Source organism: Vicugna pacos, chromosome 9 (genome assembly GCF_048564905.1).
Source record: "Vicugna pacos chromosome 9, VicPac4, whole genome shotgun sequence".
NCBI lineage: Eukaryota > Metazoa > Chordata > Mammalia > Artiodactyla > Camelidae > Vicugna > Vicugna pacos.
In genome coordinates this window covers 32,223,618-32,245,627 of record NC_132995.1, presented here as the reverse complement: position 1 = coordinate 32,245,627, position 22,010 = coordinate 32,223,618, and the positions used below count along the sequence as shown (strand labels likewise).

The 22,010-nt window shown below is 53.6% G+C and overlaps 1 protein-coding gene across 3 annotated transcripts in view; it reads right to left on the bottom strand.

The window, feature by feature from the left end:
• GNAO1 (G protein subunit alpha o1) overlaps positions 1 to 22,010 on the bottom strand; it is a 150,388-nt gene that overhangs the window by 18,869 nt on the left and 109,509 nt on the right. For all 3 annotated transcript variants that reach the window (XM_072967400.1, XM_072967401.1, XM_006214541.4), the window contains exons 4-6: positions 6,668 to 6,828; positions 1,668 to 1,796; positions 792 to 921 (exon numbers count right to left, since the gene is read on the bottom strand). In XM_072967400.1, the coding sequence (XP_072823501.1) occupies positions 792 to 921; positions 1,668 to 1,796; positions 6,668 to 6,828 (420 nt within the window). The remainder of the gene's footprint in view (positions 1 to 791; positions 922 to 1,667; positions 1,797 to 6,667; positions 6,829 to 22,010) is intronic.

Here is a 22,010-nt window from a genome sequence, read left to right as displayed (position 1 = left end):
ACTGCGCCAGAAACGGTTACAGGTATTTCTTGCAAATTCTCTCTACTGCCGACGCCCACCAGGCAGGTACTACCCTTACACCCCTTTGACAGATACCAGTAACTGCAGCAGAGAGCGCTGCCTGAATTCGGCAGCAAACTAGGACCAGGCCTAGATAAAGGCAGTGCCCTCCCCAGGTGAAGGCACCCCCGAAAACCAGCCTGGCAGTTCTCCAAGGCCCCAGACTGCAGATGCATCGACAGAAGGCAGAACCTAGGCTGGCGTTCTCCAGAGGAGGGAACCGTGGCCCGGCTGTCAGTCCCCAGCAGGCCACCTCCCACTGCCCTTCCCGCTGCCAGCTCTGTCCACCATACCTGGCAGCAGCCTGTCTGTCCACTGCTCAGGGAGGGCTATCAGAGCCAAGAACCGCTATTTCTGTCTTACAATTTTGTTCAACTGCACCCTGATTTCTTTTAGGATTTGCTTAATTTAGTTCTGGCCTGACGACCTCTGTGATTCTGCTGTGTTTACTGAAGAGGCACTTAGTGCCCGAGACCCAGAGCCTGCAGAGATGTCCGTGATCGGTCCGCACATGGCCTCTGAGCAGGACGGCCTGTGGCTGCCTGTGCTGCGCCTGCATCACCAGGCGTTTGCTGGGCAACAAAGTCAGAAGAGGGAGCAGGCATGGCCCGCCCAACGACAGAACCCCAGCCACCGCGGGGCCCTGCCCCAGAGCTGCTGTGGGCCACTGCAGCCGAGGGTGGCCAGTCCTGTCGGTGCCCTTCATGCTGGGCAGGCCCAGGGCCACTCACCGTGGTCTCGTCTTCGTGGAGCACCTGGTCATAGCCGCTGAGCGCGACGCAGAAGATGATGGCCGTGACGTCCTCGAAGCAGTGGATCCACTTTTTGCGTTCAGATCGTTGGCCCCCGACGTCGAACAGCCTGCCAGGGACACAGGGAAGCTGGGAGTGGTGGGCAGTGGGGTCCAGGCAGGTGAGGGGAGGAGGGGCCGCACACATGCTGCGAGGCTCCAGGTGCAGACAGACTGACCACAGCCATCCCCAGGGCAGGGTGGCCATCACTGCCTCAGTGCATGAAGGTGACCCCAGGTGGCGGTACAATCCTCCAGCAGGGCCTGAGAAGTCCAACCTCATGCCTCAGACCCTGTTCTGAGGTGCTCAGTCCCTGGGCTGGAGTTATGTTGTACGCCTGGGGACAGCTTTGCTCCTTTCAGGCCTTGGTTTCCCCATAGGTACCTGGAGAGAGTGCGTCAGCTGGTCTCCAAGCCCCTTCCAGCACTGAGATGATGTGGGTCCTTGGGGTCACACACATGGTGATTGGGTTCACCTATCCTCATTCCCCACCCCTCCTACAAGGCGGCCTTCAAGGGGCCACCTGGGTGGTCCACCCTCCCCTTCCTCCTTCTCAGAAGCCACCTAGGGACAAGACTCCTCTCTTTTGTCCACTTAAATCCTCCCTGTTTCTCAGAGCCCCACTCCAGGACCCCTCTTCCAGGAAGTCTCCTTGCTCACCTCAGCCCCTGAACTTGGTGGAAGAGAGGCACACAGACAGTTCCCTTCTCTTGGAAGCCCCCTGAGGCAGGGCGATATCCTGACGAGCTGAGGCCGAGGGGCTGGTGACACCCATCTCCTAGACACCCACAGGGCTCAGGAGCCTCCCTGCCTCACCTGAAGTGGAGGTTCTTGAACGTGAAGTGGGTTTCTACGATGCCGGTGGTTTTGACCCTGGTTCGGAGGATGTCTTGCTCGGTGGGCTGGTAGTCGGCTGCCCCGATCCGATCCAGGCTGTCCAGGTAGCTGGGGACGGCAACACACAGGGGCCTGTGGACCAAGTGCTGGGCACAGCCATCCCCATCAGAGCCAGTCCCGGCCAGGGCACCTCGAGGGCCACAGTGGAAGGACGGCACCGCCTGGTCCAGGACCAGGTGTGGGGGTGGCAGCTGAGGAAGAGGAGCTCACCCCCTGACTGCACATTCTCAGAGAGCCTCTAACTCAGACCAAGGGCCACGTGCACGGCTCCAGGCACACTCAGACAAGATCAGACCTTCCAACTAGCCTAACGTGTTTTTAAGACTGTTTGTCATTTCTTCATCTTAAGATAATGATGACCAACAGTTAGGTTCTATTCTTTACAAGTTTGATCAGGTTTCATCCTTAATTTCCTGAGTTAAATGCACCATTTTACAGATTAGAAAATTTAGGTTTCCTTATGAAGGTGAAGGCCTCGCCCAGCAAGGAGAGGGGACTGGGATTCCATCTATTGATCATGCCCTCCAGTGCCCCTGAGAAGCAACCTGGGCTCCGCCGGCCTCTTCCACATGCCTCAGAGTGTACCAAGGGGGCTGTCACATCTTCCCATTTGATGCTCCTGGAGGGGAGGCCCAGAGGTCACACAGTCAGGCAGGGGCTGGGCCTTGCTGGGACCCAGGCCTTGGACATCAAGGCCCCTCCCATGCCACCACTGGCTCTGGAGACAGACCAGGCCTCTGCAGTTCGCCTGCCAGACCACATGCCGGGAGGGGCTTGAGGGGTCTGTATGGGTTAGGTGTGCGCCCTAAAGCAGGCTGGGATCCAGGAAACCAGGAAGGAGGGAGCTGGGCCAGGCTGGCAGGAAGACGCAGTGATTCACACAGCCAGCCAGGCCATCCATCCCTGTGCCGCACACAGCCCATGGGAGCAGCCCCAAGGGCTGAGTCATGGCACAACGTGGGGTCCCAGGTTGCACGTGGAGGGGCCGCACTTCATCAACACTTGCCCCAGGAGCTGCTGTGGGGCTGGCTCCCCAGCTTGCGGACGTCTACAGGGCTGGGAAGGGCAGATGCCTTCACCAAGGAGGGTGACCACTGGTAAACCAATAACCCAGGCCTGCCTCAAATCCTTATGAAAATTCTTCCTAAGGAAATGAAGCCCACGGTGGGTTCCCAGGCTCAGGGAGGGTATGTTTGGAGCCATACCACTAGGCCTCAAGCCCAGGTCCGCCTAGCTCCAGAGCCTGTGCCTTTAAACAGGCCTCCTGTGGAAGGAGATGGGTTGAGGCTGCTGAGCAGATCCAAAAGCTCTGGCCGCCTTAGGTCCTCCGCTCCAGGCCGTGGTTGTCTGGGCAGGTTCTGGTCTCAGCCTGGAGGAGCCCCTCCCAGCCCTTCCCAATCCTCCCAACTCCTCGGTGTGTGCCTCTTCCTCTACTTCCCCTGCCTCTGCTTAGAAGTTGTGCTGGTTTCAAAAGGAGCCTCCTTCCTGTCGTCTCCAGCTGGACACCAGAGCTTGGAGCCTCTAGTGTTGGCCCCCATCCCAGCTGGGGAACCCTCCTTTAGACAGACCACCTGGCCCTCCATCTCTCTGTGCTGGCTGAGCCTCACGCAGGGAGATGGCCATGGGAGGGTAGGGTGAGCAAAGTGGACTGTGCACCTGTCATGTGCACTGTCTACCGACTGTCCTGGGTAGGGGCGGGGGACAGACCTCACCAACCCGGAGCCTGTGTTCGTGTTCGTGTGTGTGTGTGTGTGTGTGTGTGTGTGTGTATACAAGATAATTAACAATTAAGTAAGCTGTAATAACATGTCAGGAGTTGGTTAAGTGTCAGGAGGAAAGAATCAGGCTATTGGTAAGCGGGGAGGCCTGTTGGTGGCTGCTATTTGATATTGGGTGGTTGGGGAAGGCTTCTCAGGCATGGTGACATTCAAGTGGACACTGAACGGAGTGAGGGGTGAGCCTCTCATGGTCCTGAAGAAGGATTGGGGGGGCACTGAGTCCACACCTGCAGAGGAGGAGGAGCCTGGGGTGCAGGTGTTGGACTGGAGTGGTGAAGCAGGAAGCACGTGGGGCAGGAGCAGGCAGGCGAGACTGCACAAAGGTGGAGGGGGAGCCAGGAGACCTGCGAGAGGTTGGCGCAATCACCCAACCATCCGGTGAGAGGGGAGGTCAGTCACACGACAGCGGTGGTGGTGGCCACACAGGGGATGGGAAGGGAATGTGGGAGGAAGAGCCAGTTAAGCCGCCTCCTCATGGCAGAAGGAGGCTGCACTTGGTGGGAGGAAGAAGGGTGGAGGCGGAGCATGTGTGGGGGCAGGGCAGGAGCCAGGAGCTGGGTTGGCACGTATTAATTTGAGATGCGTTGAGATGTCCAAATGGACACTGAGTAGGCAGAACTCTGGAGGGAAGGTGAGGCTGGCAATATACCTTTGAGATTGTCCGGAAATACGGGGAATTTAAGGCGACAAGCCTGGAGAAAATCACAGGGCACTCTGCATGGACAGGAAGAAATCTGAGGACCCCAGACAAGGGACAGGCAGGAAGCAGAGAGGGGTCTGAGGAAGGCTGAGGCCTGGGAGCCTCGGAGCGGCAGTGCCAAGAGAAGAGGTCCAGGGCTGCTGCGACACAGGGCCCTGAGCCTGGGGGACCCTCGCCGTGGGCTGCCTCAGTGGGTGCAGGCGGGGAGGCCTGAGCTGGTGGGCTCGAGAGAGACAGGGAGGAGAGGACGCCTCACCCAGCAGCACTGACCTTCAGTGGGGAGCTGGGTCCGGGAAAAAACAATCCTACCAAACCAAGGAACTACCTTTTACAGCCCCTGCTGGGACGTGCTCAGGTTTCTGGGTTTCCGGGACCTGTCTCAGAGCCATCATTCAGGGGAAGAGGGGAGAGCCGGCCATGTTTACTAGCCCTGGGTGCACCCCCAGCAGCATAGCCATCCCCCTGGGTGCCCTGAGCCCTGGAGTCTCACTGGTCACATGAGGACAGGTGGCCCCTGGGACTGGGCAGGGATGGAAGCTGGCAGGGTCCTGGGCCTTGGGGAGCCATTCACAGCCTAGGGTGTAAGTGGCATCCCCTGGAACGGTGTCACAGGGTGGCCCTATGAGTTTCCCTCTTCCCCGTCACCACAAATCTACTTTTAACTGTTTCATACTTTGGGCCCCAGCTTTTGTCCGAAGATGAGATTTAGGTGCTAAAACAACAACAGCAAAGCAACTCTGGACCAGAAAGTGCTTATGGTCCTTCCTATCCTGCCTGTGGGTCCACCCTTGCCTCCGAGGAGCCCCGTCCCAGAGGGACAGAGAGAAGGCAGGCGGGTCCCCTTAGCTCACCTGGGGGGGAGTTGGCGGATCCTGACTCAAGTTTCTCACTTAAAGTTATAAAGGTAACCACCAGAAGAACTAAAAATAATCCCTCCAAACTGGGGGTGGGAGTGGGGCAGAGTGGAGGAAGGAAGGGAGCAAGGAAGGTGAAGTCCTCAGCTTTCACAGCTGGAGGCCATTGAATTCTACTCAGAGTTGGAGGGTCAGATTTTTCTGGACAGCACTGGGACAAACAAATGGAGACAGCTAACGGTGGGAGAAGGACAGGCCTGGAGGAGGAGTTCACTTTTAATTTTATACTTTTCTGTATGGTCTAAAATTTTTTTCCCAATGGATTCATACTATAATTAGTTAAGTGGTAAAAATGTAAGTGGTGGGCATGATTTGATGCCCTGAGGAGCCCTGAGAGTAGTGGTGGGATGGGAAGGCCTTGGACTTGGGCCCAGCAGTGGGGAGGGGAGGGGAGAGGAAGTGGAGACTCTCTCCAGGTCTGAATGGCTGGGGGTAGGGGGAGAGAAGGGTGTGGATCTGAACCTCTGGGTGTTCAGATGTCCATCTAGGTGTCCTGCGGGCCCATCAGGGGCTGGAGACAGGGTCCCTACCACCTGGGACTCACAGGACCTATGCATCTGCCCTGTGGGCAGTCTAGGTGTGTAGAAATGGGAAGACAAGTCCCTGGTTTGTTGGCTGTCATCACGGCCAGTGGCAATTTCCCCATGCCCATTAGCGAATGCTGTTTTCTTGGCCCCAGTCTCCCCTGTATCGGCACTGTGTAGATCAGCGTTTCTTATTCTTGGCACTACTGACATTTTGGGTCAGACAATTCTCTGTAATAGAGGACAGTATGATGTGTCTGTAGGAGGTTCAGCAGCATCCCTGGACTCTACCTGCCAGTAGCACCACCTTAGTCAGGACAACCAAAAAACGTCTCCATACATTGCCAGTGTCTGCTGGGGACAAAGTGTCCCTGGCTGAGAAGTACCAGTGAGGAGGCTGAACAGATCAGTACACACGCATCCTAAGATAGAGGGTTTAAGCCCAGAGGCTCCCTCTGAAAACCGGGGCACAAGACTGTAACAATGAGTGCTTTTCCTGAAAGCTAGGGCGCAATCCCAATGTCTCTGAGGCAGAAGATATGTGCCGACCACTGTGAACTACTCCCAGGGGTCTGGAGACTGATCTAAGGGCCAAAGGCAGGTAACCTTCGACACAATGGCACCATGTAAGTTATTTTCTGTCTACGTGGCTCTTGATTTTACTCATGGGGTCAAGGGTTCTCCAGGGAAAAAAAAAGTTGCTACACTGCAAACCTTTCTTCCAGAGGGCCAGGCCCTCTCCAGAGCAAGCGGGTGACGGCCCCTGGCTGGCTGGGAGCACCGTTGTCAGCTGTCTCTTGGGCCCTTCACCTCCCTGGCCTCTTTCTCATCCTGGGGGTAGGAGGAGAAGCCTCATCTCCTGCCTTCCTGACACCCGAGGCAGAACATCTCAAAGAAGCTCCGACCTCAGCCAAGGATGCCTCCCTGCCCCACTGGCCCCCATCCCCTCCCACGCCCGCATCACTGCCCTGCTCACGGCCTCCCTCCAGCCTGGAACACTCACTATTTGGCAGAGTCGTTGAGCTGATACTCCCGGGATCTGTTGAAGCACTCCTGGATCCCGGAGTCGCCCCAGAGCCGCATCATGGCGGACAGCAGCTCCGGGGAGAAGGGCTCCGTGTCTTCCATCCGACTTACCACGTCGCACACCATCTTGGCATCGGCCTGTGAGGAGAGACAGACGGCGGCTTTGAGGCCTTGGTGGGCACAGGACACTGGGACAACGGCTCAGCTCCAGGCCTGGGTCAGGAGCAGGGGCCCGCTAGCTGAACCCCAACCCCCCAGTGTCCCTGGACGCAGTGCAGTCTGGCCTCCCAGGGCCCCAGGGGGACGAGGACTGCGGGGTCTCCTGGCGCACGGGCTCTGAAGCAGGAGGCGGCTGGCAGGGCCTCTGTCTCCACCCTCTGGCTCAACCAGGCGGCTCTGCTTTCGTCTGTTTTGAAAACTCAGGTTTGGCATAGTGTTCATTTGGGGAAAAAAGTTAATGTTCTTGGCTAACGTTGTAATTTTCTATACTGTTGACCCAGGTGGAGCAAAGTCCCTAGAACTGGGCGACGTCAGGGAGAGGGGTGTTTCGGTTATTTGAGAATTCCACTTACCTGAGGGACTGGGCCCAGGGGAATGGCACCTCAAGGGTCGGGGAGGGAGGAGGCTGGTTCTCTGGTTAGTGCATGTGGTGAAAAGCCCTCATATTAAATCTCAAGGGCCTAGTCCCCTTGGAGGGCTCAAAGTTAAAACTTAATTTTATTAAATTTTATTTACTTATTTGCCCTTGACCTATGGCCCACCTTTCCTGGGGAGCAGGGGAGGCCCAGGCCTGGTTAAACGGGGGAAGGGTAAAGAGGTGAATAATGAGACAGATCACCCTTTTCCTGCCTCCTTCCCCCTCCTCCTTTGTCTGTGGGGTGTAATCTGCTTAAGGCACACACGGGTGGCTGAGATGCCACTGAAATTGCATGAAAGTGCCCCGTAATTAGTATGTATCGTCCCCCTTCCCCTCATCTTGGATACCAAAAGCAGCAGAAGCAGGAAGGAGTCAGGGTGTTCAGGCCCCCTTGCCCTCTGTGTGGCCTGGCCCCTTGCACACACCATCCTCGAAGACTACAATCAAATAAATGTCACACTGAAACCAGGGAGACTCAGAGGCTCTTGGAGAAGTCATGGGCCACCACCAGCACCTTGCACATGCACACTGTTTCCTCAGAATTTCACAACCACCTCACTAGGGAGCGGCAGGAGACTGCATTTGTGGGCCTGAGAGCTCCCCGGCCTGTGTCCACGTCCTCTGCCCTGTGTGTTTGCAGTATTTCCCTGCTAGAGGCAGAATGTATTTCCTCTCTCCTTGACTGGAGTGTAGGCGCTCAGTCCTCAGAAAGATGCGGGAGCAGCAGGGTGCTGGTTCCACACCCAGCCATTCAGAGGCCTTGCGTTTTCCTCTAAGACCTCTTGGGCCTCTACCGTCACCATGAACACGCCCAGGCTCTCTGCTTCATCCCAGGAAGAGGATGAGGGATGCACAGAGCAGAGTCGAGCCCACCTGGGCCTCTGACCCCAGCTGACCCCTGCCCCATGAAAAGAAACGATTGCTGCTAAGTGACTGAGTTAGAGGAGGTTTGTTAGACGGCACCGGTGTGGCGATAGCTAGCCAGCGTAGTGGTCACTGTCAGTGTTACTGTCCAAGACATGGGTATCACCAAGACCCATGTCTCACTCCTGGAGAAGCTCCTAAGAATAAAGCTACCAGAAAGAAGCAGGAAAGAGTCAAGGTGTTCAGGCCCCCTCGCCCTCTGTGTGGCCTGAACCCTTGTACACACCAGGCCCCAGATGAGACACAGAACACTGGGGGATGCGGATCCAAGGAGCTGGGCGGGTGTGGGCCCATTTGGGCTGGGCAGTTAGTGCCAGCACTCCCGGGACCCCTCCTCCAGCCTCCTTCCCTCCGGTTTCAGCCTGTCCGGGTGGGAGCCCAGGGTGAGACGGAGGCCCCGGCTGGGGCTGGGAATGGGATGCACCAGGCCCACTATCTCCCTGACCTCACGTGCCCTCCAGAATCGCGGTCTTTTCTTTATGGGCACAATAGTTATTACCAGACAGTTACTCTACTCTCAAGGTCTTTCAACCTCCCTCTTTTCCCCAGCCCTTAAACTGAGCCAGAGAGACAAATTCCTCAGCCCGTGGCACGTGGTTCAGGAAGTGGGCAGGAGGTGCTGGAAATGTGCAGGTGTCCTTTGGGGTGGGGGAGAGACAAAGGAAACAAGGCCAACACCTGGAAGACGCAGGGCTGACAAAAGAGTCCGCAAAAAGGTGTGTGGGGCCAAAGCCTTCTGTGGGGACGTCTCCAGAATCAAGCTGTCCAGCTAAGCAGCTATTTGTGTGCCACAAGCTGTCTACTGCAGATAGTGGGCGGGGAAGTCCTGGCAGCGGTGCCCCCTCCCCACTGCCTGGCCTGGGAAGGAAGCCGCCACTGGCCTAGTGGCCAGCAGGCCACGCCCACAACACTAGCCCCGATCCAGCTCCTAGGGACAGTGTCCCAGAGATCCAGCCCTCAGATCCCCAAGCCTACAGCTGACATGGAGGGCTGCCCACCAGCAGAGCCTGGGCCCTGCCCCATCTTGGAGATGAGTTTCTTCAGCATCTAAGCCTCCCCTGGGGGAAAGCTGGCCCTGGGGCCTGGGCCCTGGGTGCCCTAGGCAGGCAGTGACTCAGGAAGGCAGGGGTGGGTGAGCAGAGGTGGTGCCTCCACCTGGGGCTAAAAACAGGCCTGTGAGTCAGGGCCTACCTGCTGATGCTGCTCCCCGTGTGCCTGGGTGACCTGGGAAGTCAGCCTGCTTCCCATCCATGGAACGAATGTGATAAACCTGATCAAAGTTTCCCAAACTTCCTCCTTTGGTCCCCACCTTCAGGGTTTCTGCCAGATCTGTGCAACGGGAGTCAGGACCTGAAGGGTGAGCAGGGCAAGACTTCCTGCTGGGGGAGAGAGACACTCCAATCTGAGCACCCTAGAGTCGCGTTATGCCTCAGCCACGCCACTCAAAGGTGTGGTTTAGAAACCATGGGCCCCCATAAAGCCACTCTGTGCTCCTCTGTGCATGACCTAGAATCTTGGGAATCCTACTCCAGGGGGATGTCATGCATGTTTTGGGGGAAAGCTGGCCTGCATGATGTCCTGGGAATCCTCTAGTGGACACACTGGGGCCTGGAGCTGTCCTCCCGGCTTCAGCTCATCCCCAGGGTATGGTGGGGGGGGGCGAAGTCCTGTGCTGGCGACACCTCTCCGTCCGCCTGTGCTGTTTCTCTCCTGTCTTCCCCAGCTCAGTGTCTGGTCCTACCATTGGCTCAACTGCTCAGGCTCAAAGACGAGCAGTCATTCTTGGTTTGCTGCTTCCCTCCCAATGTCCAGTGCCTTGTCAGTTTTTCTCTCAAATCTGTTTTCAATCAGTCCACTTATCCCCATCTCCTCTTGCACATCCCCGAATCCAAGCCACCACTGTCTTTCCCTGGCTGCCCTAGTCCCTTCCCAAGGGCTCCTTGCCTCCCTCTTGCTTTTCTTCAATCTGTTTTCCATACAGTAGCCAGCAGGAGATTGGAGAAAAAGAACCCCCAATTTTTTAACTGGGCACACTGATATCCAGCTTAAAGACTATATTTCCTAATTTTCCTTGTGGCAAAGATGTGACTGTGTGACCAGTTCTACCCATTAAGAAGTAAGCCAAAGTATAGTAAGGCCTATGGGAAAGTCTTTTTAAAGAGAAGATGAGTCCTTCATTTTTCACTTCCTCCTTCCTGAAGCTTAGAACTTGGATGTGATGGCTGGAGCTCTAGCAGGCAACTTTGATCATGAAGACAATGTCTACACGGTAGGGACAGTAGAGCAGTGATCTAAAAACAGTCAGGTCCTTGACAACTCTGTGGACACTTCATATCTTCTGGACTTTTCTTTTTTAGAAAACATTTAAATTAAACTTCTATCTCATTTAAATCACTATTCTCTAGGTCTCAGATATTCACAGTCAAACCTAATCCTAATGGACGAAATAATTCTACTTGTTTGAATCCTTTCAATAGCTTTCCATTATACGTAAATTCCAAACTCCTTACCTTGGCTTCCAAAGTCCCTGCCTACCTCTCCGTCCTAATCTCCTCCCATCTTTCCTCTTTCATGGGCCTCTGAGAGTATAAAGCCTTTCCTTCTGTTCCCCAAGCAAGCCATGGTCATCTTACCTCAGGGTGCTGCATCTGCCCAGATCATCCTTCCCTTGGCTCCCCTGGATTTCATGTCACTTCCTCAGGGAAGCCTCCTCCATGCCCCCTGGCAGAGTCTGCCCCCACCGTGCACCAACCACGCCATGTCACCGCTGGTGCTGTATGTGCCTGTTCCTCAGGGCAGGGACAGTCTCCTGATTTTTAAGCCAGGTCTGGCACAATGCTTTGTACATAGTTGGTGCTCAGCAACATTGGTATTTTACTATCAGGCATGGCCCCAATTTCTCACTCCACCCTTCCTATCTCCTAACTCTTCTCACCTCATCCATTTCAACAACATCTGTGTCTAGTTTAACCATGGCAGCAGTTCTCCCAGGTAGCCATCCTATTTAATAGATGGGGAGACTGAGGCTTAGAGGCGAGGTAACTTGCTCAAGGTCACACAGCTACTAAGGAGGAGAGCTTGGACCCAAGGTTAACCTCTACTGTGCTCCAGCCAACAGCCTTGGACTTGCATTTCAGACACTGTGTCCAGTCCAGCCCTCTGAGCAAAGGTGTGGGAGAGAGGTAAGAAGGAAGGTGGGAAGGGTGAGGCTCGGCGGGAAGGAGGGGCCTGACTAATATGCCCTGGAGGGCTGTGGCAGGTGCCAGGCTGGGCCAGCCTCGTGGGGGTCAAGCTTAACAAGCAATTAGTAGAGCCAGAGGAGGCCCTTGTCCCTTTGTCTTCCTGCCTTCGGGGACCTGGGGGATGGGGCTCACACTGGGCCTGACCTTCCTGTCCAGGTCTCCTCCTGGGCCAGTGGTTGGGGGCATTTTCCAGCACCTTTCCCTTCACTTTAGCTCCTACAGCACTGCCACTCTTGCTGGTCGGGCACGCGCAGCTCTCCTGGCAACATGAGGGATGGCAAAGCTGTGCAGGTACCCAGGGGCAGACACACCAGGTCTGACGCATGGAGTTTTACTCTGTGGAGGATGCTGGGGTGAACTTCTGTAGAAAACACACCCTATGCTCCCGCTGGTGGCAGTGACCGGCTCCGAGGTGGCAGTGAAGGGCCTGCTCCCACCTGGTCTGCTCCATCCTTTCCTGCTGCACGGCTACCCTCTCCACCATGCGGCTTCCATTCCCTCCTTTTCTGGCACCAGAGCCTCAGCTTCCCTGAAGGAAAACACTCTTCCCTAACTCATTCTGAGCAGTTTGGGTGGGGCTGACTCTGTCTTACGGTTGCAGTGGTGGACACATGGTCTGGGCCTGGTCAGTCCACCCTGCTGTCCTTAGTGAACAGTTTGGGGTGGAAAAAGAATCCAAATTTGTCAAATTAGACTAGCCCAACCAGCCCAGGACACTTGTAGAAACTATTAGGAAAGAGAGACTCTCAAAGGAAGGGCCCACCTGAATGTGGAGCCATCACTGAGGAAAGAGCTGCTGAGAGGGGGAGGTACCCCGAGTCACAGTAACATCAACACCTGGATCCAGCCATGCCTGCAGCCTCTGGATTTCCAGTTGCCTTAGTCAATCAATCCTCTGACTCCTTCTTAATCCAGCTGAGGACATGTATTTCTTTGGCTGGTTTATCTTTGTACGTGCACCCCAGAGTCCTGACTGTCACACCCCCTGGTATGCCGAGGCCAACATCAGGCTTACCTCCTCCGGGCAGACCCCTCCCATTACCGTGGCCCACACAGTTTCTCTGGCAACTGACTCCCCTCCTTTCTTCCTGTCTGGGCCATGCACTTGGCACATGCACAAGTCCACATGCTGCACTACGTTTCCTGTGGGGGGAGGCGCCAGATGTGTTGTGGTCACATGCTGGACACTAGAGGCCATCTGGTGGGCTTCTGGAGACAGTCCTGCAAAAAGTTTAGGGAGGCTGTTCACTGACACGGTGTCCAGCAGAGCCCTGCACGGTTGAGTGGGTGGAGGACAGTCTTCATTGTGTGCCACTGTCACAAACCATTGTGCTCGGCCCCTAGCCACTAAGTGCCTATTGTGCCCTGGTTAGTACCACTGACAAAAACACCTCATGAATGTCCAAAATGCCCCTGAGGGGGGGCCTCTTCTACTGAGAGTCACTTGTAGGGAGCCATCTGCCAGCCCACGGCCAGGGAAGCAGGCCCTGGCCCCTCTTCCCACCACTGCCCCCAGAGCCGTGAGCCCAGCTGCAGAGGGAGGGGCGCTCCGTGTGTGTGGGAGGGAACACAGCCGCTGCCTTTCCCAGGTGCACGGGCCCAGGGGACACAAGCCTGCAGTTAAGAAGAGCCCAGAACGCCCACCCCTCCCCGGCCACCGTTCTCCACCTGCTGGGGCTGCTCATGCTTTAATGTCCAGTTCCCATGCCACCCCATCCCCCATGGGTCACTCCTTTTCTGATGGTTCCCTGTGGTCACTCCTGCCTTGGGTTTCCTGTCCTGCTCCAGACAGCCTTCTAGGGGCTCAGGCACCACCTAGGACCGGGCTCCCAGCTTGAGTAGGGCCTTACTCTCTCTGAGGCTTGGGGTCCTCCCCTGAGAAATGGGCTGACAGTATCGTCATTTTCTTCACAGGACTGTCATGCAGCAGACAGAGCACAGGGGCGGCCTGAGGAGTGGGCTGTGCTGCTGCCCTGCCTCTTCAGCTGCCTGGGGACCAGGAAGAGATGAGGAGGCCCACCTGCCCGGCCTCGGGGTGGTGGTGGGGGTCACGGGAAGGGGGGAGGCATTTAAGGGCAGAGCTGGGACTATGCATTTCTGAGTGTGAACTGCAGGCAAGATGCCATTCTTACAGTTTAGGATCAGGAGAGGCTATGACCCTCAGGGACACCTGCATGATTCTTTTCGCCACATCAATGATTCAGAACCAGCATTAACATTTCTTTTCAACGTTGCCACTACAACCTTTCTGGTTAAATATCTTAATGTTGACATATGAACGTTGATGTGTAAATGGCCTGAAGCTGCTCTAGGTTGAGGTGAGATACTTTTGGAAAACCCCATGATTCTGGAGAACCCTCTATGGAAACCATATCCTTGAGAATCTGGAGAAAGGGGTGGGCAGGGAGAGGAAGGACATGGAGAATGGGTGGGGTGGGGAGCTCGGCCCAGATTGCCTCCCAGAAGTGGACTGCCCTGGGCCATTGCTTGGGAGCAGGGTTCCCAGGGTGGTGACAGGGACAGCTGCCCCCCTGAACTGGCAGTACCCAGGGCTCCCTCACTGTGGCACACAGGCCAGGGCCTCCTGCCCCGAGGACATGTGCTGCTGCTGCTGGCATCCGGGGGGAGGGGCTCTACTTCTAGAAAATTATCTCCAGTCAGCCATCTAGTCCTTGGAGCTAGAATCCATACTGTGAGGAGGGATGTGGGCTCCCAGGGCCTAGCCATGGCCCTGCATGCCTGCCTGCCCAGATGCCCACCTGCTGGGCCGCAGACAGCCCCCTGCACTAGCTTCTCATGCTTAGCATCTCCTGCTCACCCATCTAGGAGATGCGGCTGGTGCCTGCCTACCCTGAGCCACGTAGGGGGTGATGGTGGGGTGAGTGGTGACCAATGGAAGCTGGCATCAGCCTGGCTGAGCCACTGGTGATGAACAACACACATTTCTGTTCACATGCCAGACACTGCAGGAACTCTCAAGTGCCCCGGTATCCTAATCAACCAAAACTGGGACGGCCAACTGCACGGGAAACACCTCACAACTCTTCCTTGCTCTTCTGGACAATGTGGACTTTTCAATAAACAATCAGCAGCAAAGGGGCTTGAGCCAAAATATGAGAAAGAGCCTTTTCCACCTGAGAGGTGAGATGCAAAGGATCTGGTGGGGAAGTGTATAGGAATTTTCAGTCAGGGGGCCCAGGTTCAAATCCTGGGACAGACCACTGAACCTCTCTAGGCCTCTGCTGTCTTACTAGTTCCCGCCTCACAGAGTTGTTTGTGCAGATGAAAGAGGCTAAATCAATGTGACACAGCTTTGCAACATAAAGAGCTCTGCAAATGCTAGTTATTATAAGCAAAGATGAGGTCCCTGAGACACAAACAACAAGCTGACATAAAATGAGCCTGCTTTGTACAAGACTTCTCAGGCAAGCATGATAATCTTGATAACAATAATCATAGTAATTATAATAATAACCCCTTCTGTTTGAGGAGCTGCTTTGGATCTTTCAGAGTTTTCCTCCTTCTCTAATCTTTTAGGCCAAGTGAAGTGTTAGTCTGTGCCTGTACACACAGCCCACCCCAGTTCTCTAGTTGCCGGAAGTCTCCATCCTGCCCCGCCCCGCCCCGCCCTGTGCACTGCAGTTGCCCCAGCTCCCACCAGGGGGCAGGAGTGCACAGGCCAACGGGAGAGGGAGAGCCAGCGGGACAAGCCCAGCCCACAAGACCAAGCAGGGCAGGGTCAGGCCCAGTGGGCATAGCTGCCTTTCATGGGTTGCGGACCCTGTTCCTCAAGGGAAAGGGGCAGAGAGACCCCCGTGGCTGGAGGCCCAGCCTGGGTACTGCAATTTCAGCAGATGGAGAATGGCAGGGGGCACATTCTGGCACTTCCTAACTGCAGACCCATGCCCGCTCCTGCCCGCCCCCCCTCCGTGCACCTGGGGAAAGGCAGTGGTTGTGTTCCCTCCCACACACTGGGGGCGCCCCTCCCTTCCTCTCTGCAGCTGGGCCTCACAGCGCTGGGGGCAGTGGTGGGAAGAGGGGCCCACTCCCCCAGCCCTTGGGCAGGGGCCGGCCTCCCTGGCCCTGGGCTGGCAGATAGCTGCCTACGTGTGTCTCCCCCCTGCCCCCCTCAGGGGCATTTTGGACATTCATGAGGCGCTTTTGTTACTTGGGGTGCTGTAGGCACTCAGCGGCTGAGGGCTGGGCATGCTTTCTCCACTGGGACTTAGGAGTCTTAGCAAGGCTGTGCTCAGAGCCTGCTGTCAGTCAGTCTCCAGGGACAGCTGAGGGACCTCAGAGGTCTACTATTTGCCTCAGCCATGGGAGTCTTCTTGGCTCCCCAGAAAGATCCTATGGCAGAACCAAGGATTTGGTGCTGTTTCCAATCTGGCCTCCTTTCAAATGTGCCTGCCCATCCCTTCTCCAGCCATCCATCTACATTATCCCACATCGTGTGTCCACCCACGTGGACACCCACCCACCCGCCCATTCCTTCATCTCCCTTCTATCTTCCACCGCATCTGTCCATCCCTTCATTATTCATTTGTGCACCCTTTCCTTTCACTCTTTTATCCGTGTAGCCACCCACCCATTCATCCACCGGTTTACTCACTTATCCACTGTACGCCTACTACTGAGTGGGGTCTCAGCCTTAAGAATTTTCACATTTGGCAGCAAGAGAAATATTTAGGCATAACAAGAGAGTGCCTGCATTTCCCCAGCCCATTAGCTGGTGCCCCAAACACCTCAGGGGAGAAGTGTCCCCTTGATGTTCCCCCACTCTGCCCCACGGTACCATCTTTGTCAGGAGCCTGGCCTTGTAAAGGAAGATTCTCCTAAGAACTCCAGCTGGGTTCAGAGGCCTCCTCAGGGATTTTTTTGCCCTAAGCCCTTCTGAGGACCTTCTGTTTTGGGCCTAGGCTGTCTCCTGAGAAGCTGGAGAAGGCTTGGGTTCTCTGAAGAACCCATTTCTGAAGGATCACACCACTTTAAGCCTCAAAACCCTTGGATCTGCCAATTATTTAGAAGCAGACTTTTCTGCTGGCTTACTATGTATCTTCAAGAAGCAGGGTTGTAGGGGTGACTGTGGTCTGGGTTCCAGGGGTCACTGCTTCTAGTCTCAACACCTAAGTTTCCACTCAGAAACCATCTGTCAGCCCCTGCAACTGGTGTGGTTTCCCACCTGCATCCCCAGCCCAAGCTCAGCAGAAGGCGCCAGCACTAAACCAGTCACGGTTCGCTCACCAGGCTGGGGGCCGGGGACGTGGCAGCCAGCAGGATCTGGAAACCCATCCAAGCCTGCAGTACAGTGGGGGTGTCAGACACGTCAACCAAGCTGTGGAGTCAGGGAAGGCCCCTCCAAGGAGGCAGCCACTGAGCAAGGGCTGCACCTCAAGGAGAAGCCGGTATGTGGGTGGGAGACGCAAGAAGATTACATCTGGGAGACTGGCCGCCATGGGTCAGCTGTGCCTGCGAGGCAGGCACAGTCCAGAGACCAGTCCTCCCTGAGGAGGGAAGGAAAGGGAAGCTGAGGGCCTTGCCAGGAAGCTGTGGGTGCTGGAGAGCATCAGACGCCCCTCTAGCCATCAGCAGGGCCTTAGGACAACGGTGAGCTTGGAAACCCATGCAGCTCACAGACATTAAAGCAAGGACCGCACCCAGCCGGCGCAGATGGTCCAGGAGCACTCATACAGACTGCATCCAGGGTGAAGTGTGTGCTCCCAGGGGGGAGGGCTGGAGGTGGGCTGGGCCCCCTGTGGAGCCTCACAGGGCAGATGCTAACACCTTCACATTCTCGGGCTCCCGGCCCTCCCCAGGGTGCTGGGCTTTCTGCCCTAGCTTTGCTGTTCTCAGGTGAAGCCGCCCTGTGTGTCTCCTAACACCACCCAGGCATGGTGTCTAGGGCTGGGGCAGGCAGGGGGACTAGTAGGTCCAGGGCAGGGATCAGCGCCCAGCTTCTGCACAGGGAAACACCAAGGCTAGTGTAGAATGGGGCGAGTGAGGGCCTACAGAGGGGTGTACTAGGTGGGTGACTGGCAGAGATGGGGGATGCAGGGTGGTGGCTGTCCTGGGCCTGGGGGCAGTGGTGCATTTATGTCACCATGGCTTCTGTTCACCTCAGATCCCTGAGGATGGACTTGGGACGCAAGATTGTCCAAAACCCCAATCACCATCCACTTTAGGACAGCCTTCTGTGGTGTCACTACCTCCTGGTGTCCTTCTCCCCTCAGTGGGTCCAGACCTGCCAGTCTCTACCTCCTGGGCATTGCTCCTGGACAGGGGTGAGGGGGACAGCCAAACCACCAAGCAGGCACCATTCAGTACAAAACAAACTTTAAGGTGAGTGGGATAGAAATTTCCAAATCCTTACCCTCTGCCTCCTTTCTCCTGAGCTCAATGTTCTAAGATAGGAGAAGAGAACTAAAATTGGATAGGCTAAATTTCTAAGAAATGAACAAGGGCAGAATGAAATTACCCACACAGAGCTCAGTCAAAGGGAAAGAAAAGTGATAATGGCCAACCTCGTCTCTTCAGAACACAAAGTGATGATGGTGAATAGTTTAATTAGAGCCGCCTCGGCTGGGAGGTATTTGCGACACAATTATGGAAGAGAAAAGATGGAAGCTGGAACAGCACACATGTGGTGGGAGTGATGGGGGTGGGGTGGGCAGGCGGGCCCTGGATACGACAGGTTTGGTTGATTACTGCCTCTTCCTCAGCTTATTCACTGACACCCTGTCCTGTCTTCTTGTCCCCTCACTGGAGACATCGGTTCCTCCACCACCCATTACAACGATCAGATGATGTTTTTGTTTCAAAGGGAGCAGGTCACCTGCTTCCAGGACCTCAGGGAAAACGGCCTGGGGCAGTGCACCAGGTGTGAGAAGACCTGGCTGCAGTCAACGCTCTGCCTCTTTCTGACCCTGGGACCCTGGGACCCTGGGCAAGTTTCATCTGCTCTCAGCGTCCTTGTCCTCAAAGGCACAAAGAAGGGGGTGGCTAGATTAGTGGTTCTCAAAAGGTGATCTGCCTACCCCCGGGGTCTCTCAGGGGTCCACAAGATCAAAACTGTTTTCATAATGCCATTAAGATGTTCCTGGCCTCTCTGGCAGTGCTAATGCCGGCACCGCTGATGCAAAAGGATCGGGAGGCAGAAGGGCAGCCCCTCGGCAGGGAGCCGCGACACCGAACTGCACTAGTTGTCGTTCTATCCTGTCACCCTGCAGTCACAGGAAAACCAATGCCAGTTCTACTTAGGCATGTGTTTGATGAAGTAGTAAAAATTGTGAAATTTAAATAATCTCTACCCTGAGCGCGTGTCTTTTTCATACTCTGTGCAATGAAACGGGAAGTGTGCATAAAGCGCTCCTGGGGCAGACGGCGGATGACGGTCGTCCAGAGGGAAGGCACATGTGAGCCTGCGCTGCCAGCCGAATAGTCCCTTTTCTGACGGGACACCACTTTCACTTGAGAGAATGCCTGCCAGCCAGACAATGATAACTCAGACTTGGTCTTGGGAAGGCATTTTCTAAAAATAAACCAAGTGAGCCTATCCCTTCAAGGAAAACAACTAACAAATTTGTTACCAAAAATGAAAAAAATTCCCAGCTTTCAAGAGAAAAAGCAGAATTTTGGAAAACTTGTATTTAGCACCATAAGGTTGACAGCTTCCCAAAACCTAAAGACTTTTCTGATAAGACAGATGTTGATGTAACAAATTTGAGTTTTTATATTCTCCACTGAAATGCGTCAGTTTGGAAGATCTGCATAGCTCTGAATTAACATTATCCAAGTGACCAAATGACATTAAAAATCATGCATGGTTGAAACATTCAAAGTGCAAAGTAGACCAGTGGATTTTTTTTTTTAAAGACTTAATGGAGAGGAAGGTACAGAGATTTCCCACATAACCTCTGATCCGTGCCCCAAAATCTATGTTTAACCTTAGGGTTCACTCCTGGTATTGCACATTCTATGGGTGTAAACAAGTGTATAATGACATGTGTCCATTATCACGGTATCATACAGAGCATTTTCACTGTCCTAAAAATCCTCTGTGCTCCATCTATTCATGCCTCCCTCCCACAAGCCTTGGCAGCCCCTGAACTTTTTACTGCCTCCGTAGCTTTACCTTTTCCAGAATGCCATATAATTGGAATCGTACAGTATGTAGCCTTTTCAGATTGGCTTCTTTCACTTACTAATATGCACTGAAAGTTCCTCCAAGTCTTTCTGTGGCTTAATCGCTCATTTCTTTTTAACGCTGACTAATAGTCCATGGTCCGGGCATACCCGTCTCTTTATCCATTTACCTACAGAAGGACATTTGGTTGCTTCCAAGTTTTGGCAATTATGAATAAAGCAGCTATAAACACCTGTGTGTAGGTTTTTGTGAGGACATAAGTTTTCACACCTTTTGGATAAATACACAGGAGTGTGATTGCTGGATTGTATGGTAGGATTATATTTAGTTTTGTAAGAAACCACCAAACTGTCTTCCAAAGTGGCTGTACCATTTTGCATCCTACCAGCAATGCTGGAAAGTTGCTATTGTATCACATCCCCACCAGCAGCTGGTGTTGTAACTGTTCCAGGTTTGGCCATACTCATAAGCATGTAGTGGTATCTCCTCATTGTTTGATTTTTGCATTTCCCTGATGACATATGATGTAGAGCATGTCTTCATATGCTTATTCACTACCTGTGTATCTTCTTTGGTGAGGTGTCTGTTAAGATATTTGGCCCTTTTTTTTTAACAAGACTGCTTATATTCTTATTGTTGAACTGTAACAGTTCTTTGTATATTTTGGATAATAGTTCTTTTTTGAATATGTTTTTTACAAATATTTTGTCCCAGTCCAAGGCTTCTTATTCTCTTGACAGTGTCTTTCACAGGACAGTTTTTAATTTTTATGAAGTCCAGTCTATCGATTATTTCTTTCATGGACTCCACCTTTGGTATTGTATCTAAAGAGTCATCATCACACCCAAGGTCAACTAGATTTCCTCCTATGTCATCTTCAAGGAGTTTTATATTTTTACATTTTAGATTTAGTTCCATGATCCATTTTGAGTTAATTTTTGTTAAAAGTATAAGGTCTGTGTCTAGATTCATTTTTTGGCATGTGGACGTCCAGTTGTTTCAGCAACATTTGTTGAAGAGACCAGTGGAATTTAAGATTACAGAACAGGAAATGATCACTGATAGTTTCAGATTCTATCCTTTAAGAAACTACCACTTGTCCAGTTTTGGTGAGTTTCAAAAAAGAACTATCTGAAAGGGCTAATAAAATGCTCCTTCCCTTTCCAACTATACGCTTGTGTGGGGCCAAGTTTATTCATATTCTTCAGCCAAACAACACATCACAACAAACTGAACGCAGAAGCACATGTGAGAATGGAGCTGTTTTCCATTAGGTCAGACATTAAAGAGATGTATAAAAATGTAAAACAATGACATTTACTTACTGGACTATTTTTAGAATATACAGTAATTTTCATTAAAATGTTACTTACATTAATAGTAATGGGTTTATTATAGTTACTTTTAAATGAATAAATGTTTAAAAGCTTTTTTGTTTTTTATTTCTAATGCAATAAAAATGGATAGATGTAACCTACATAAACAAAATGTTTATTGGGGTTCTCAATAATTTTTAAAAAATTACTATAAAGTGTACTGTAAAAGGTTCTCACACCAAAAAGTTTGAAAACCACTAGACCAGGTCATTCTTTCCCAAACATTATCCCCTAAACATCTTCATAACTTCTGCCCGAGTCCTGTTCCACCTGACACCTAACACTTACTACTTTTCTTAGACACATCTTTCTGCTTTATAAACTTCATATCCTTATGGTAAATGGAAAACCTGCATGAAGCATTTTAAATAGAAGACACCCGTAAGATTAATGACAAGGAAAGCCGAACATTAAATTCCAGCAGGACCCTGCCGCTTGCCTCTCTGTTAACAAGGGGGACGGTGCAGGGGTGTTGAGGTCCTCTTGAGGTTCTCAGGCTAAAGGAGAGGAAGGAATCCCTTTCTGACTTGGTGAACCCACATCAGAAAACACAACCATCTCCCCTCACATATGGCAACACCATGCCCCACCTGGCGGGGGCCCCCAGCCAGCACACCTGAGGGCCACCAATGAGGCCTCCGCCTGCTGAGATGTGACTGATTCACAGCAGACCTCCTCTTGGGCTGAGAGCGGGGCTTTCGGCTACAGTTCAACACTCTCAGGTAGAAAATCAGGAGTTAACAAATTTTTGCCAAAGGCTAGTAGTGGTGGAAGGCTGCCGGGGCTGGGGTAGAGGAGGGACCTCTGAGGTCAGGGGCCACAGCAGGCCAAGCCAACCAGCCCAGAGGACCAGCAAGCCTAGGGCTGTGGCCTCCCCAGTGTCCACTGTGAGCCTTGGAGCTGACAACTTAGTCTCACACAGGTAAAGACACACACACAGAGACACACACATGCACAGGCACAGACATACTCGCCCGGAGCTCCGGTGGTCAACGAAG